We start from the raw sequence: 18,702 nt of genomic DNA, 5'->3' as shown, positions 1-18,702 counted from the left end.
CATGGGTCTCACGAAAACAGGTTGGTCTCACATGATCCCAAATCTATATATATATATATATATATATATATATATATAGATTTTTTGACATACTCTCTAAAACTTTAGTTAAATAAAGAAAGTAAAACAGATGATAGTTTTTTTTGTTAATGTAATGAAGTCTCTAAAAATAATGGATTATGAGAGTGAATGCTCAAGGCCGTCCCTGGGGGAGGGCAGCACGGGCGCATGCCCAGGGCCCAAAAATATGAGGGGCCCAAATTTTTCACTTAAAATACAACAGTAGTCTAATTTTTTTTAATAAAGTAAAGGAAGCCAAAAAATTGTATCATATAATATGAGGCAAAAAGAATTTAGGTGATAATAAGTGCTAAAAAATATATCAACTAATTACATTAGAGAATAAAATAAAATAAAATTAATTGATCATTCATTATATGTTTTGTTTCTTGCCACTCTAATTTTTTTTTATCTCCAACAAGGTCCAATGATATTGGTTATTGTTATCTCTATATGTTTGATTGTTTTCGTGCTTCAACAATTCAACGTTAAGATCATGTACTTGTTATTGCTATATATTTTTGTTCGATATTTTTATCAATTTATGCTTCTATTGACTATTGCTATTTAGTTATGTTGTTCTAATTGTTTTTGTTGACTATTATTATCTATTTTGCTTCTACATAAAATATTTTACTATTGTTTGAAAATCAATCTATTGTTCTTATAATTTGTGATGTGTTTCATGGTTTTGTGATTAATCAATATTTTTTTTCTACTAGATGTATTTAGTAATGTTTTTTATATATGTCATGTTACATAAACTTTTAATCTTAACATCTTATTTTAGTTTAGCAAAAAAAGAAGAAAAATAAAATATAAATATTTTCATCAATTGTTTGACTTATGTATCTTTCATTGGGATTCCACAAAAACACAATATTCTATTTAAGTGCTCAAACAATCATTTATTGAGCTTGCATATTATATGTTTAATTCATTAGTTACTTTTATTGGTTCTCAATGTATAATCTTTTCTTTCATATTCTTATTGATTCTTATTTGTCTGTTTGTCTAGAAAACCTTGATAATCTTCTTTATTATTGATCTCTCATTGATGCTCACAATTACTTCATTCACACAAATTCTCTTTTTATATCAAAATAACACATATTTCTTGTTATGAACTAAAAAAATTCTTATTTTTTATAAAAATTTATCAACCATAGTTTTTATACTCTTGGCTTCAAATTACCTAATAAGAGGTACGTAAATTTAAGTACTCTCTTATATATCTATAATAAAGATAAATATGATTTCTTTCCTCAGTAAATTATTTGCATTTCTTGTACTCAATTTTATACTAATGAAAAACATTTACTGAATTTATTTTCGTACTTACTGAGGGTCACTACAAGAAAAGTGAACTTTGACGATGCGCTTTTTAGCGATGACATATTTTCGGCACAAGTTATAATGACAACATGTTATATACTCTTTCTGATCATAAATGGACTTTTAGCAACGACAAAAGTCGTTAAAAACATTCTTTCTTACAGTGGACAATGTTTTTATGTTCGTCCAGACCCATAAAATATCAGGAACGGACCTGTGAATGTTTTTCATTTTTCCCACCAATAAAATTTCTTAAAATTAATTTTTTTATCAAATATTAAATATTTTAGTAAAATAAATAATAGTGTGATATGCAAAATAGAAAAATCGTTGAAATTGATAATTTTAACCAAAAAATTTTAAAAAAATCTCGTGAAGGTGAAGGTTATATTTAAACGTTAAGAATGAATAGTTGTAGTAAGAGATGACGTGGAAAAACACCTCAGATATTTGAACAAGAGATGAGTCGGTTTATATATATATATATATATATATATATATATATATATTGTTTTTTTGAAAGGAATGGAAAAGAATCAAAACTGAACCCTGCACAACGTGGTCAGTTTTCACCCATACACGCACTCACACACACACACACACACCATCTGCGAAGAAGCGTTACCACGGTGAGCCATTGACATCTTCACACACCCTTTTAGAGAGAGAATATGTGTTTCTAGAGTGAGACTATGGGAGGTGGTTCAGTAGGAGGAGTGATTGTGCCGTCGGTCAAGTCGGAACCGCCTGAACCGTCGTCAGACAGGCTGGCAGTCGCTTCTTCACCTCCACCACCACCGCTGTCTCAGGAACCTCCGACGCAGCTTCCGGCGCCGGATTCCGCTTTGGCTGTGGTGGAGGTGGAGGCAAGGGGAAATGATCGTGCTTCGGTGGATGCGGCAGCGCTGGATAAAGATGTCTTGTGTCCGATATGCATGCAGATCATTAAGGATGCGTTTTTGACATCGTGTGGTCATAACTTCTGTTACATGTGCATTGCTACACATCTTCAGAATAAGAGCGATTGTCCTTCGTGTGCTCAGTATCTCACCACTAATCAACTATTTCCTAATTTTTTGCTTAACAAGGTAATTTTTTGCTCAAGTAATCAGTATCTCGCCATGATCATCACTTGGAATTGATGTACCGGAGTACAGTTTTTGATTCGTATATTACGTGTTATTTTTAATTGTTGTTGGGCTAATTAATTAGAAGGATTAGGAGCCACTTAAGATATCCATGGTCCTTCAGCTTGATAAGTTTATAGTAAGCGGTTGTGAGTGATGCTGCCTGTGTATTTATTTGTATGGAGCAAAGCATGCACAATATGGGAAGTTGTACTTGCATATAGTCATTTTTTAGGAATAGAAACGTTTCACTTTTTGGTTTGGCATGAATTGGTCAATGTTGGAGTTCTGTGCTTTAGTGCCTCTATGTTGGTCATCTGCGTATATGGTAATCCTTTCAGCAAATTGGATGACTAGACTTCATTTTGTGTTGATTTGTGTCTTTATCTTTAGTAATTTCTTCCCGTGGTTGACAAATTGACATGATGACGAATTACGTCCCTGTAGTTACATTATTGACAGGATACATTGACTATAACTTAGCCTGATTATACTATTATACGTGTTTGGCAGTAGCTAATCTCAACACCTTAACTTTGTATATCTTTGTTTTTCTTGCTGTTGGGATTTTATCAGAATATCTATCAGCACATTTTAAACCGGTCATTACTTCATGACATCCCAATTCAACCCTCGAGTGCAAAAGTCTCCCATATGGTTGTCTATGGTTACACTTATTCCCCCTTCCATTTGTTAATGACTAAAAGGTCATAATCCTTTGCATGTAAAATATCTTTATTTTTATTAATGAAGAAAGTTAAGGAAGTTACAAGTAAGAAAATCAATTTTTCTTAATCCTTCTTATTTATGAGCACTATTACGCAACAAGCAAAGTATGTACACAATGTACATCTAGCTACTTAATGCAAAGGACAATTCATGCAGCTATTGATGAAGGCTTCAGCTTGTCAAATAGCAAAAGGTGCATCTCCTGTTGAACAAGTCCGTCTAGCATTTCAACAGGTCAGTTATCGTATTGAACATTAGCTACTCTTATGACTCTTATGGTATGACTGCTTGATACAGATGCTGTTTTTTTTAAATATATAATATTTATATACGGCAAATAGAACAAATAAATTCACACACCCTCCTCACCTTTGGTGATTGAACCTCTGACCTCCTAGGAGGCCAAAGACTCACATACCGCTAGGCTAAAGGCTCTTTGGTAATAAAGTTCACTCAGTTATTGAAATACTAGTTTACTTGGTAGATGGTATGTAATTGCTTTAACATAGTTTACTTCAAGGGACAGAGAGAGGGGTTAAACCAGGGCCCTTCGCATGAAACTATTTGTCGCTGAACTCTGCCATATTTATAATCTTACTTTTGGAAATGAGGCTTCAAATTATTTAGCTTGAGCTGTATTTATGAGTTCAGTTATACAAGAGCTTCAATTTGAATATTGTGGACTACATAGTAGAGATGAGTTCTTCGCTGTATGCATTTGAACAGGCATGCTCTCTGAAATGATCTTTCTTCATGTTTTTTCTACGAATAATACTGTATATCTAGGTCATGTCACTCTGTTCATTACAAAGGTGAAACCATGAATATAAAATAGTACACAAGATTCACCCATAAGCTTGAACACGAGAAACCTCAATTCTATCTTCTTACACTTAAGCTCGAACCACGCTCCTCTTGAATTTGAAAGTTTCCATCAGTGGGGAAAGTGATTACTTACAGGGTTCCACCATATTCTAACATGGCTTTGGATCTGAAATTGTGTAAATATTTTGGATAAATTCAATGTCTATTATCTAATGCAAAACCTACATATGTGGGCCTATCGGCTTAAACATAATTGTAAGGAACCCTATTTCTAATCTAATCCTAATTCAAGCTTCTAGTTGCACCGCATATTTGTGGGTGTGTTTAAGGTAGATCACACAATGAGCAGTCATTAAAAAAATTTCTACATGCACAACATGCAAGTTCCATTGGGTATTAGGGGCTTTTGTTTGATAATCTTTTTTTGTTTAAACACCATTGTTATGTGCAATATCTCACCTTATCCCTCATGATGAATGGTGATTTAGCATTATGCCTTCCCTCAGCAAGCATGGCTGGCCTGCTTGGTAAACCTACAAGGGAGTCGTGTGCGAAGAGGCCTCTTCCTTTAGCACAATTCGTCATGTTCTTTACCTCGAATAACATACTTTTAAGGAAAAAGAAATATAATGAGTTGATATGTTGCATATATATCAAATGAAATTCGTCTTGGTCACCAAGATGCTAATATCTCATTCGTTTTTATATATTTAAAGGTGACTCTTTTCTCTTAGACAGGGATGCGATGTGTCAATCAAGGAGCTGGACAGCCTCTTAACTCTTCTTACTGAGAAGAAAAGAAAAATGGAGCAAGAAGAAGCTGAGACAAATCTGCATATTATGCACGAATTTTTGCATTGCTTAAGAAGGCAGAAGCTTGAAGAGCTGAATGAGGTCTTCAATTTCGCCTACCTGTTTTGGCTTGTGCATGTGATATTCTAAAGATCTTAACAAATATGTTTTACTGGTGTTTAGTTGAGAGTCAATTAGAGGCATACCATTTATGGTTCACTGCAGGGGTGCCAGACCTTGAAATTGCTGTGGGAAGTGGTGCCCTTTTGTTAGAAAATAGCAAATCTGTTACAGAGTTTTTTATTCACTTTTGCATTAGTCATTGGGATGCCAAAATGTAGACTACTAAAACTAGTTATTGTCAATTGGCCTTGTTTGGGATATTCTCTGGGTGAAGGCTGTAGCTCATTGGGTGCTGACTCTCATCTTTTGCATGTATCTAATGTGGCACTTGTTTTGTGTTGGGGCCACCCTTAAAACAGTTCACCAAGTTCTAGCACTGTCACGATATACTTTCTGATTGTAATGCTGATTCTGTTTGGTCTTATTGTAGGTACAAAATGATCTTCAGTACATTAAGGAAGACATAAGCGCCGTAGAGAGACACAGAATAGAATTGCATCGAGCAAGAGAAAGATGCTCGTTAAAACTAAGGATGCTTTCTGATGATTCCACTGTAAAAACATCATGGCCATCATTGATGGATAAACGTAATAGCAGCAGTATGCCTATGGGAAACATCGTTGGTTCAGGAAGTCCACAAAGTAGGTTACCTGATTTACAGGCTCCTGTAAGCTCTCTAGCACTTCAAAGAAAGGATGCTTGCAGTGGGTCAGATTCACAGAATACTCAAGCAGGAGTAACTGTAGCAAGAAAAAGGCGGGTTCATGCACAGGTCAGTGTTCTCATTTGCAAGATCTGGGATTTAAATATTAGCATTGGTATATATGTTTTGATTCAACGAGGTTGAATGAGCACATTTAAAAGTGGTAACAACATAAGAAACAAGATATTCTACATGTTTCATTTGTGCTGGCTTTCTGCACACTATCTTATTGCAAATCATCTCAAACTTCTCTCATATAATAAGATTTTGAATAGTCAAGCTGTCAAGTATTAGGGTTTGTTGTTTTCTGTTAACCGTTGTCACTGTTTCAGTTATATTTGTTTCATCATGTGTCAATTGCAACAGTTTAATGACTTGCAAGAATGTTACCTGCAAAAGAGAAGACATTGGGCAAAACAAACGCAGAAGCAGGAAGAAAGGGACAGTAATCCTGTAAAAAGAGAAGGTTTTCATACAGGACTGAAGGACTTTCAATCTGTACTTTCTACATTTACACGATACAGGTGTAGTGTGTGTCTTTATGTCCATGTTACTTTGTTCTCATCCTTTATCGAACAGAAAATTTGAACATGTCCATGTTCTATTTGTTTTATGTAGTCGATTGCGAGTCATTGCTGAACTTAGGCATGGGGATCTTTTTCACTCAGCTGATATTATATCAAGGTTAGTTTAGAAGATTTGACTCATATGGTGGTTGATATTTTTAAATTATCAGATGGCTAACTCTTTCCTTTGATATTCTTAGAATTGTGAGAAACTATGGCATGTACACTAGCCTAAAGTTACTATAAACTAGTTTTTGTTGATAACTAGTGTGATAGTACTTGTTGACAGTGAACTGGAAATGGTTGTTTCAACAACAGTTTTCGGATGGTTAATATTGTATTCAGAGTTCCTAGCTTCCTAGCCAATATTTCTTCCAAAGAAAATGATCTGCTTATCAAGATATCAGAATGATAGCAACCTTATTTATGTGAAGGAATACATGTTCACCGTTTTTTTGCTATGTCAACTTGATAAACTAGTTGAAAGTATTTGAATATTATTATAGTGTAGAAGCATCATTTCAGCAAACTATATTCTTACCAACCATGAGAGGTCATCAAGTTTGCAAGCTTCTTAGCAAGTATTGGTTAAACAAAGGCGTTGTTGCTTCATTGATCATCAGGCATCTTATTGGTATAATAAAGATGGCCTGCAACAGAAACTCATTGAAACACACAGCCTTTGTGTCTATTTCGTTTGACTTTTTTGCCTACTTGCAGCATAGAATTTGACCGAGATGATGAGCTTTTTGCAACTGCTGGAGTTTCACGACGAATCAAAGTTTTTGAGTTTGCCTCTGTAAGTGTTGCATTAAGCTTGATCTGCACTTCTGGCCTAGTATCAAACCCCTTCAAATTATAATTTGAGGGGATTCAATTCTATGTTGAATATTAATTTCAGTTCATTGTGGCTGGACTGTTAGTTTTACAGATTGTATTGTAATTTTTCTCTGCATCTAGTGTTGAATTACCGATATGCATTGTTTCATTATTTGCTATGTAGATTGGTTTTTATATAACGATGTAGATCGGTGTTATTTTTGATAAATACATTGTAGATCTATAAATATGGCTACTTGCTAGTTTCAAGTGCATAGCTATTATCAGTGGCTTGGGACAAACACTCAAGTACCCTGCTGTCAGTTTGTCCAAGCATTAGTGTCCCTTTTGGCTTGGCAGGCTTATCAAGAAAGTGATTGGCTGCACAAACACTGTAGGCTTAAGGTTGCTTCCACTTCTATATTTGTTATTTTTGCTTCATTTCTGTTATACTAGTAAAGAATTTCCAAAGCACGTTACATGCGTCTTAGATATTCCTCAAAGTGCATAATGAACAGCTACTTTAACGAATCTGAAGAAACCCTGTGGAATATAAAAGTTATCTTATTTTAGAGCTATTAACTACAATGGCAGTACTGCTTCCTAAATTAAGGCCAATCAATGCTTCTTCATTTTTGTCGCAAGATTCGCTTCTCTTGAGATATACCAAGCAGGAAAGATTTGGAATATTTGGGGGCGGAAGTGTTGTTTGTGCATTTATGGTGTTTGAACTTAAACAAGTATAGTTTTATAGGGAGGCAGTGGAGGTAGATGAACTGCCTTTTTAACCATCTATCTGGCGCGAGTTACCATATGAATACAATTTCCATTTGAGAATGATTCAAGTCACGTCAACAAGAACTTCATTTATTCCAATTTAACCTGGAATGCAAATCTCTGCTTGTGGGAGAATGGGCCCATTACATTTTATAAAACCAAACACTTCCCTTTATTTTCAATCCCATTAATTACTGCTTAATACCTCTAACCAAACACCCCCTTGGACTTTATGCAGATAAACTAAAATTAAAATGTTGTACATTAACTGCATATCTGTAAGAGATCTCATTTTTGTGGGTTCTAGTGATTCTATTTATTCTTATACTATTGTGTATTTATTTTACTTCTGTTACCAAATAATCTAGACAACAGAAGACTCAATAAGCATATCTTGCAAAAACCATCCCCTACTCTTGTGAGAGCATATTCATCTAAAATGTATGGCTATATGTTCTCTCACAATAAACTACAATTGATCATACACTTAAATTATATGATGACATGCGATCATAGTGATCTCTTGCATGAAGTCATTTGATTAGATGCTTGCAATTGGTTTTCTTGGAACTTGATAATTTTTTTTGTCCATTTATATCTATTATGTGCTCATCTGCATTAGCGGTTTTCGGTTTTCCAGGTGGTGAATGAACAAGCAGATGCTCAGTTACCTGTGGTGGTGGAAATGTCAACACGCTCCAAACTTAGTTGTTTGAGCTGGAACAAGTACACCAAAAGTCATATAGCCAGTAGTGATTACGAGGGTATTGTGACCGTCTGGGATGTAACCACTCGCCAGGTAGCATCTTCCCTTGAGTTGGCTTTTAATTATTTATCATGCCAATTTGAATTACAACTCTGCCTCAGAGCGTAATGGAGTATGAGGAGCATGAGAAACGAGCATGGAGTCTTGATTTTTCACGTACTGAACCTACAATGCTAGTATCTGGAAGTGATGACTGTAAGGTACTCATGGTTCAGAAGCGAATAATATGTGGTTTTCTAATCCATCTGTTGACCTTCACTTGTTTTAAAATAATTGTTCTAATGGACCAGTTCACTTGTACTTCTCCAAGCCACTTCTAAACAGTTGGAAATCCAAATTAAGATTTAGAATTCTTTTGATGCATGATGGTAACATGAACAAATCCAAACCTTCGCTTGGGGGGGTGTACACTGACCATCCATCATGCATGTATGTAATATATGACAATGAAACGAGGCTATTTACTACCTGCTTCCTGGTAAGAGGCACTAACCTGGTCAAAGATGCTGCTGTTTAGCACGCGATCTATGATGCTGACCTGGTAAGCTAAGGGAGGGACTCTTACTCGGACCGAACTCTTACCCTGTTAGCGCTTACCTGATTTGTATTGGTAAATGGTCCCTGAATTTGTTTTTATGCATTATACCATCAGATAACTTACTGATATGAGTATGTGAGAGTTCTGTTTTGTGCTCTGTTTGATTTGTATTCAAGCTTCATAATGTTGCCTGTATGTTTCCAACTTATTGAACAGGTGAAGATATGGTGTACACGACAAGAGGCAAGTGTCCTTAACATTGACATGAAAGCAAATATTTGCTCAGTGAAGTATAATCCTGGATCTAGCTTTCATGTTGCGGTAAGTTCCTCTTTAGTCTAGTGTGTTGACCTTCGATTTGATTTTTCCAATTTCACAAGAACCCCCCCCCCCCCAAACACCCACAACCCAACATAAACAATTGCTCTACTCTTTGGGGTAGAGGTCAAGACGTCAGGTCCGTGTGCATCTTACCGCCAAAGCCCACATCCGGGTGGGACATATGGATTTGTTTGGTTTGGTTTTTATTTGATTATTCCAACAATGTAGGTGCACAGATTTGCTTATTTCGGGGAGGATGTTTTGCACCTTGCAGGTGGGTTCTGCAGATCATCATATTCATTATTATGACTTAAGGAATGTAAGCCAACCATTGCATGTTTTCAGTGGGCATCGGAAAGCTGTTTCTTACGTAAAATTCTTGTCCAACCATGAGCTTGCTTCTGCATCTACTGATAGCACGCTGCGGTTGTGGGATGTCAAGCATAGTATCCCGGTAAGCATATGTCTGCTTCTCATGCAGTTTCTGTTCATAGTTGAAACCTAATTTTACACTCGAGCTTCTCATGTGTCTAAGGAAATCTTTTACCAAACTAATTAATAATGTTGTACTATGATATCTTATACCGGCAAATTAATATCCGATTAGTACCTTACTGTGTATAGGATATAATCTCCTAGTAAAATGGAACGTCCTCTTGTAATAGCATTTCTTACCTCTATGTATTTTGAAGTATATAATATTTATATACGGCAAATGAACTCAAACATGGGTCTTAGGGGTTGTTTGGCAGTTGCTGAATGGTTTGGTGCAGAATGATTAAAAGGCTCTTATGATATAGCGCAAAAATGAAATATGGTTGTTTGGTTATTGTTCGGAAAGAAATTAAGGCACTGAATGGTTCAGAGTCCCAAGATACAAAATCATTCAGAGGATTTTAGAACCATGAAGAGACGGACTTTTTTTGCCAAACAAGATTCACCTCTTAACGATTCAGAGGTTGCGTCTTAATGGAACTATTAAGAGGTAAACAAACAGCCCCTCACCTTTGGTGAGGTTGGAACCCTTGACCTCTAGAAAAGTTGGGTTACCGGATAGTTTCCCAAAGACCCTTTGGAATCTTTATGATTGTTGTAGTTCATGTAATATTTTGTTCTGCAACATTGCTAACTGAAAAAACCCAGATACCTTGAAATCATATTTTTAAAATTTAGAGTAAATCAAAATCGAACATAGTAATAACAGTATTGCTTCTTTTGATCTTACAACAATGGTTTATACTATCAACATTTTTGTATTTGTTTCTTCTCAATATATTAAAATATGGGTAAATTGCATGAATATGCAATGTACTTTTGTCTAGTTTTTATTGTGTATCGTACTTGCATAACCTTTCAATTTGGTACCTTATATGTGATAACTCTTGAATCATTTAGACCAAAGTACATTACATGATATAGGAATCGGAGCAAAGTACATAGCATTTTGCATTCTGAAATGTTGTGAGATGCATTCTGAAATGTATTTTGGTACTTTTAAATGTTTACCAAAATGAAGGTTTGGAAGTACGTCATGCAAATAGGAATCAGACCAAAGTACATCGCATTTTCATGCATTTTGGTCTTAAATAATTACATCTAGTTATGATATTAGTTAGATAAATGCTGTTCGTACAATTCTTGTATTGACTAAATGATCATGTTATAATGTGTGCTATTTTCTGATGTAAGTGTGTATACAGCTTTCTGAAACATTTCTCTAGAGCTCCTTACAAATAACTTGTTAGAAACATAACAAAGTTTCATGTCTTTCTCCGTTCGCATATTTAGTTTTCGAGTCTCGTACGTTCTCATCTATCATCTCACAAAAACGTCACCAGAATGAAAAATGAAGAAATGGTATTAAACCTAGAAATTAGTTTGAAAACATAACACTCTATCCCTATGTGCATCTGTTCATTATTGCATTACTGGACTTGGCTTTCATTTTTGTTTTCTTTTTTCCTTCCATAATCTCGCAGCTTCGTACGTTTAGAGGACATGTGAATGAGAAGAACTTCGTGGGTCTAACTGTGAATAGCGAATTCATCGCCTGTGGCAGTGAGACTAATGAAGTCTTTGTGTACCACAAGGTTAGCTTACAACTTAGAGAGCAAAATTTCACCCAAAGGGGTGGGTGATCAATAAACAATGCAGTCATGCATTTTCATTTATTTATGATTTAATGCATCTTTGCCATGATATTTATGCATTTTTACATACATATCATGATGAATAATTTACATTATCAAGTGATATTCATCATGAATAGTTGGTTCCCTCCATGAATTTGAACCTCACCCGAAACAGCTAATTTGAAATTAAAATTATAATCTTGTTTTTGTGTTTGTAGGCTATTTCGAGACCTGCAGCATCACATGGATTTAGTTCCGATGCAAACGAGGGTGAGGAGCCAGGGTCGTACTTCACAAGTGCCGTTTGTTGGAAAAACGACAGTCCGACAATGATAACTGCAAACAGTCGGGGAACGATTAAAGTTCTCGTTCTTGCTGAATAGTAAGTACATATAAGTTTGATGGAGTAAAAGAAGTTCCTCTTTATGATATAGCATTTTTATCCCAGTGGCTTGGTTGATTAAGTTAGAATCCTTTTCAAGATGGAAAGGCAAATTACATGCTTTCCACTTTGATGTTCCTTAAAACTAGTTTTTGCTGCAAATCCTTATTCAAACTTCGGGTAATCGTCATGTAGATTTGTTTACCTATTTTTGTCTAGTTAAATCCCGATTTTACGATCCATCACTATTGGTTGCAAAGCTTAGGTGGCAACACAAAACAATGGGCTTCTCCGCTAGAAAAAGCCATCACCGGTGGATCTCGTATAGCCGAAGAAAATGTGTCGAGTGCATAATTACCCGCAGAATCACCGACGAAAAAATCCGTCTGTCACTTTGTTTTGCAGTGTCATTAGGGAAAGAGATAATGGCACGTGCAATAAATATACGGTAAAAGATCTTCAATTTGAGTTGAAAATAATATTGTCAAATACGAAAAATATAAAGCAAACTTTAAACCATGATATTAATACTTCTGTTTGTCAATGTTCATTAATACAAAGTAAACTAAAATTTTGGTCTTTGGATGTTGAAAACTATAAGGGGACGTTTGGTTCGCATGATGGAATTTGGTGGAATCGGAATCCAGTAAAGAAATTTGACAGAAGTCATGTACTTATAGGCATATTTTACGAACCCGGCATTGGATGGTGTGAGAAGAAGAGTTAATGTGAGAACCGTAAGAAGAGATCTGGACTTTTGATCATCTTTAATTTCAAATTTGCCCATGAATCGCGTTTGATACGGGGATCAATCCGGTGCTTCTCACCTTGGTGCATTTCATATCCAATGGTGGAGATCTTTTCTTACACTTTTCATCTTAATTCTTCTTCTAAACCGTAACCCAGCCCTTACAAACCCATGGTTAAAATGAAACTGTAAAATCTTTTCAAGTTGTATTTTGAATCTTTGATCGCAAGACTCTTTAGAGCATCTCCAATAGATTCTTCAAAATGAATTTCTTTTTGGAGATTTTCGGTTGCTTTTTTGCTTAATCAAATTCTTCAGAACTATCTTCAAAATAGAAAAAATAGAGAAAGGGTGATAAAATTCTTCAAATTTAAAGAACTCCTAAAAAAGATTGTTTACGGGAGAAAAAAATGGCTTTTTGTTATTCTCATTTAAGAATCATTTACATAAAATGTTCAGAAGAGAGAAATCAAAATAATGGTTTTTGTTCCTGTAGTTTACCATTCATTGCTTTTTTTTTGTATGTGGTTTACTGGCTTACCATTCATTGTTCTTTTACTCATGTAGTGTACAATTCATTGTGTTTTTGTCAATGTGGTTTACAATTAATTTTTTTTCTTGTTCATATCATTACAATTTATCGATGTTTATGTTCATCATACTTAACGTTAAACCAGGGATGGAGTTAGCATCAGGGACGAAAACAACAATATATTGCAAATCATGGGGACAAAAACCATGATTTTGAAAAAGAAGGGACAAAAATCGTGGTTTACTTTAATATAATTAATAATATAATCTACAAACTGGATAAGCTGTAACACCGTTAATTCTGGAAAACACGACTAATTTAAAATTTTCAATAATACAACAAATAAAGTATAAATCCTTTACTATAAATCAATACCTAAATTAACTCGTATATCAAATCTAGACTTAACATCAACAATTGATAAATCAAGTCTTACATGATGACTAAGTCAAGTTCGGGTGTCACTAAGTCCAATAATGGTCGCTAACTCCAATTGTAGAAGACGTCAACGAATAGCTAATTCCTTCTTGTGCATTTATCTAGCACTTAATTCATCACAGTATTGCTAGTACCAAAACCCAACGAAGACCTAATGCAAATGCCGACAAAAAAAAAGGTTAGGATTAGCGTCTAGTGAGTTCAAGCAGGTTTCATCATAATTATAAAACAGTACAACTGAAATGATGGTTATCTGAAACCTGGTTTCTCAAATGAAATGTATTTATCGTAAAAAACAACTTTTTTCCACAACCAATTATTTTCGTAATGAAAGCTCTAAATCAAAATACACATTCAATATAAATTCAAAACCCAACACTCATTCCAGAAACGTAAATAAGGTTTAATGTCCAATTATTTTAATCACGGATGAAAAACTCTATTATTCAAAATGCCCCAAAAATAGCAAACAAGGCTCAAAACCGAAAACCACAAATATTAGGAAAACACTACATACTCAAAAACAATGCTGAAAACAAGGATAATATTATATTAAAAAATAACATCATTTGGTGATGTGGGAGACGCATATCCATCAATTGTGGTGAATGGTGAAGAAGATGAAGATCTTGAGTTTCCAAACCATAAGACTTGAATCCTAGCTCCCAATCTCTTGAAGGCTCCTTAAAGATTTCGATTTTGTAACACCCCAAAAATGGGACAACAAAATTTCCGAAAAAAGAGATGGAAATGTGATATATAAATATCAAAATATGAGCCTTCCACAAAAAGAAAAACTTAACTACGTCTATTTAATTACAATTTGTAACAAAAGGGTATAAGGATAACAACCTGCTAATCAAATTCCATAAAGAAAGAAGATTACAATTGGGTGTCACGTAAACCACCAAAATAATTTCAAAGGCGACATCTCAAAATGCCCCCCAAGGCTCCCTAATACGGTAAAGGACTGCCTAAGCATTCCCACCTTTCGAACCTGAGATACATGTCGACACTAAGCAAGTACTAGGCTAAAAAGCATAGTGAGCATGAAAATAAGATAAACAATTACAAAATAGTTATTAATGATAACTATATGTAAACTAATTATAATGTTTTTTCAGGATTAACGAGGGAGACCTGTATCCATCAAGAGTAGCAAGAACACAAGAGTATGTTTCTCATAGGATGGGATTATGTACATAATTGATCATAAGATCCAAGTACCCAATGACTCTTAACACGTTTCACCTCAAGATTAGATTGACCTAAGTGTCTATCTCTTTGGATAACACCTGAAGGATCTCAAACACTTAATGCCTACACTCAAAGTAGCACCTCAAGCTTTGTGGTTCTTAGTGCCTATCACGAATGTATCACCTCAAGACCCAGCCTTCTTAGTGTCTACTTGGCAGTCCAACTATTCATAAATTCTAAGTGAAATGTCCAACAAATCCATATTTAGGTGTTAGGATTGAAAATCAGTGTAAAATTGTATCGTTTTGAAAGATAAATTTGTCTATAATTGTAGAAAAGTCGTCGTGATTGACTTTTCTTTAGAGAAGTTTGTTTGACCATGTGTATTGTTTGACCCTATAAATAGGGTATTTCCTTGTAATTTTGGTAAGGATGCTTATTGTAAAAATCATTATACGTATATTGAAGTTTGACCAAAATTAGAGCTTTGACTTTTTCTCTCATCTATCTCAAGTGTTCTTAATTTCTATATTCAGATCTGCCAATGGATTATGAAGCTTTATGAAGATTGATCATTAAAGAGGACTAACATGTGGTATCAGAGCAGGTCACGGGTTCGATTCCCATGAAGTGCATAATAATGCCAAAGGCATGCTGTGCAGCCATTGACTTCTAGCGAAGATCTTGTTAGTGCTGGCAGATGCTGGGGGGCGATTGTTGGGTCATTGACCAGCATCTTCCTAAATCGAAACGTGGCGTTGGCTGCTACGCTATAAGGAAATAAGTTGTGCCTTCTCCACCAGCAATTGCTTTTGGCGTAGTGGTAAGCGCTTGGATCCTAAGGCAATGCCTAAATCGCTCAAAGTCCGTATCATCTCAGCCCATTTGGATTAGGCCCAACAGACTTGGACTATTTTATCACAACAGGTTTTTCAAATCGCACAGGTTCTTGAGCTCCTTGTCCGATCAAGAGGTAAATCGATTGAGGCTTAATCGAAGATCTTCATAAATCGCTGGCTTATACCTTGACCGAATTCGCATCACTTGAGCGGATTTGTCCGAATTCAAACACCTCTTGAGCAATGTTGACCGGATTAAACATCATATGATGAGTGATTTAAACCTGTCTCAGTGAGCGATATCGCCTAGGCCGTTAGCGGGTTTGACTGGATTCTAGCTTATTGAGTGATTAAGACATTGCCTTAGGAGATTTAGGTACTTCTTTGGACGTGTTAGGCTGAGTACTCAGCGATTTAGAACTACTCCTTGAGCGATTAAGTGTTGATCATTGACCAGATTGGCAGACCCATTGAGCGGAGTTAACCGACTACGTACATCACTTAAGCGGATTCAACCAGATTTCTCTTTATCTTCAACAAAGTTGCTGACTGGTTTGAGGTTAATCACATATCAATCAATCATGAGGTAAGTCATCTGCTTCACCAATTCAAAGATTAAATCGCTCGTTTCAAGGATTCAAGGTTAAATCACTCATTCAATCAGGTTCATTTGATTTTGTGTTGTTTGGTTTTGAGTTGTTCCATTTTTGAGTTGAATAGTAGCAATCGTTTTCATTTTCTTGCTAAATCGCACATCACAGTGATTGAAATTGCATCTTGAATGTAACTTGGGCAATCAACAGTAACCTCAAATTTGCACCAGCTAACAAGCTGAGCAGTGGTACAACTAGAGAACTTTGAAATTGACAGCCACGAGGGTTCCTTTATATTTCTTTTGATACAGTTGCAATCATAGAAATGGGGAGCAGATGAGAACAGTGTGGTAGCTGAAAGGCATGGCAGAAAAGGTTTTGTTGGCAGTTTGCGATTCTGTTTTCAAGCTTTGGGTGTTGTGTTAGTCTGATGTATTCAAGTTCTGAACATCATCTATTATGTGTATATTGATGTTGTCAAGAAAAACACAGAGGTTTGCTATTGGGTCTCGGTAGATGAATGTTGCTTCATAGTTATTTGCACCGAAGTTCATCAGTCCGAGCAGCGGATATCTGCTCTGAGGGAAAAGCTCCACATTGCTGTTACAAAAGGTAAAGGTCTGATCCAGTACCATGACAGTCTGAAACAGAGTCTGACCGCAACATCAAGTGAGTTGCACTGTGTATACGAATCAACATTCGTCGCTGGTTGATTCGAGGTTTTGTGAAATCGCTCACTTCATTCATTCTAAGTTGTTTATACAACACTTCTTCACAGACCTGCTGCTGTTTTCAGTTGGTTAGTTGCCTGCGGGTATTGAATACTTGACTGTTGCTGCTGCTGCTAGTCATTAACAACATCTGGAAAAACAGCGAGGAGGTTTTATTTGGGGTGAGTCTTGTACAAAAGTAGCTACAGTGGTTTCTTCATCGCTTTGGGAAGGAGGACTCAGTTATTCCTATATGTGAATAACTTTGAGGCAGTACCTAAACCTATTGAAGGGTTGATCAGGTATCTTGTTGGTGGCAGTGTGATATACTATCTCCAGCTTTCATCAATAAGTTCTTACCAACTGTATGTTGGTCAAGATGTTGCTGTGAAGATTCTTAGATCTGAACATTTAAATGGAGCATTAGAGGATGAATTTTCTCATAAAGTAACTATTCTCACCTATGCATAATAACATAATACATGCTTGGAGGCAACCTATATGAATATTTGAATAAGGAACCTGATACAGAAATCTGTGTTCATTTGGGAAATCATTACTGTTAATCTTGCTCAAGTTTTTAAGCTGTCCGATTTAAGTTGGGTTCAAGTCTGTATTGGCAGCAACAAACTGTCCAAGCAATAAGGCATCTTTCCTTTGGTTCTCTGAATAGGCACCTGCAGCTGCTCTCTGCACTTTTGCATTAGTGAATTCAAGCAATTCAACAAAGTCTTGATTTGTAAACTGTTATGGTGATATTCAGCACTCCAAGAATGGGAGTATAACTGTCTTGATTTGGGGAGTGTTGCCACAACCAAAGTCTCAGATATTTACAAATAGTTCTGCCTGCAAGTTGAAACTAGGAGACCTGAAAGGAGCATTTTTGGATGCAGACTTTGCACTCTGTGAAATGAATGATTTAGTGATAGACTAGGACAAGCAAATTGCACTACTTGTGAAAGTGTCTAGTCCATATTGAACAACCAAATGGGATCTATGAGCATTTGACTGCAGCTGTACATAGTGGTTGGCTCAAAGGAATTTCAATCATTTGCARAGTTGGAAGTCGTCAGCTCTTGATAGTCCAAAAACAAGGCGAAAGTCWCGTAGTTCAGTTTCAGAAGTTTTATTTTTTAGATTTTAATTTTTTTGGATCATTGTTTATCTGTTTTGAGTGTTTTTAACTGTGTTGAGAAATTTTGAACTGTTTTACGTCGTATAAACTGTTTCTTATCAGTTTTAACTGTTTTTGACAGTTTTCAACAGTTTTGACTGTTTTTACTGATTTTATACAGTTTTTCGTCGCTTTTCTAAATTCTCATCAGTTTTTTGTGTTTTTCTGTTTGTGTGTTTTGAGTTTAACTGATTTTGATTTCTTTTTAATTGATTTCATCGCATTAGATCCTGTAATTGATCAATCTTATTTTTTAATGGGATATTCTAAAGAAGGAGAATAGAGAGCTAAAATATATAATTTCAAAGCTGGAAAAGAACATTGAGGATCATAAAGAAAAATATTTTAATATGTTCGATAAAAACTGTGCTGATAAATAATTTATCAAAGAGCTTCAAAGTGAAAATAAAACCTTAAGAGAAAATTCTGAAAAGGTATTATCTGATAAGGCTAGTGAATTTGAGAGAACTCTGGAC

At 35.4% G+C, this 18,702-nt stretch overlaps 1 protein-coding gene across 2 annotated transcripts; it reads left to right on the top strand.

The window, feature by feature from the left end:
* The first annotated feature begins 1,934 nt into the window (after window positions 1-1,934).
* LOC112522639 (E3 ubiquitin-protein ligase COP1-like) lies at window positions 1,935-12,235 on the top strand. Of its 2 annotated transcripts, XR_003070216.1 has the most exons (14): window positions 1,935-2,483; window positions 3,408-3,485; window positions 4,815-4,970; window positions 5,422-5,763; window positions 6,061-6,218; window positions 6,313-6,378; window positions 6,981-7,059; window positions 8,497-8,655; window positions 8,724-8,822; window positions 9,377-9,481; window positions 9,710-9,755; window positions 9,827-9,935; window positions 11,461-11,571; window positions 11,832-11,963. XR_003070216.1 is itself a non-coding variant. In XM_025131895.1 (13 exons), exons 1-13 carry the CDS (start codon window positions 2,088-2,090, stop codon window positions 11,994-11,996), a joined length of 2,094 nt encoding a protein of 697 aa, XP_024987663.1. In that variant the 5' UTR covers window positions 1,935-2,087; the 3' UTR covers window positions 11,997-12,235. The 2 variants fall into 2 exon arrangements, 1 of the variants encoding a protein (XP_024987663.1); XM_025131895.1 differs by lacking the exon at window positions 9,710-9,755 and having other exon boundaries at window positions 9,756-9,935; window positions 11,832-12,235.
* Window positions 12,236-18,702: the final 6,467 nt, after the last annotated feature.

This window comes from Cynara cardunculus (genome assembly GCF_001531365.2).
Source record: "Cynara cardunculus var. scolymus isolate 2C chromosome LG 12, CcrdV1, whole genome shotgun sequence".
Classification (NCBI taxonomy): Eukaryota; Viridiplantae; Streptophyta; class Magnoliopsida; order Asterales; family Asteraceae; genus Cynara; species Cynara cardunculus.
The sequence above is the reverse complement of the archived record's forward strand: the minus strand, read 5'-3'. Positions and strand labels throughout refer to the sequence as shown.

Excerpts from the sequence above, each read along its gene's own strand:
- LOC112522639 (XM_025131895.1), top strand. The coding sequence starts at position 2,088 with ATGGGAGGTGGTTCAGTAGGAGGAGTGATTGTGCCGTCGGTCAAGTCG. Across the intron at positions 2,484-3,407 it reads CTAATTTTTTGCTTAACAAG|CTATTGATGAAGGCTTCAGC; the intron begins GTAATTTTTTGC and ends CAATTCATGCAG. Across the intron at positions 8,656-8,723 it reads GGGATGTAACCACTCGCCAG|AGCGTAATGGAGTATGAGGA; the intron begins GTAGCATCTTCC and ends ACTCTGCCTCAG.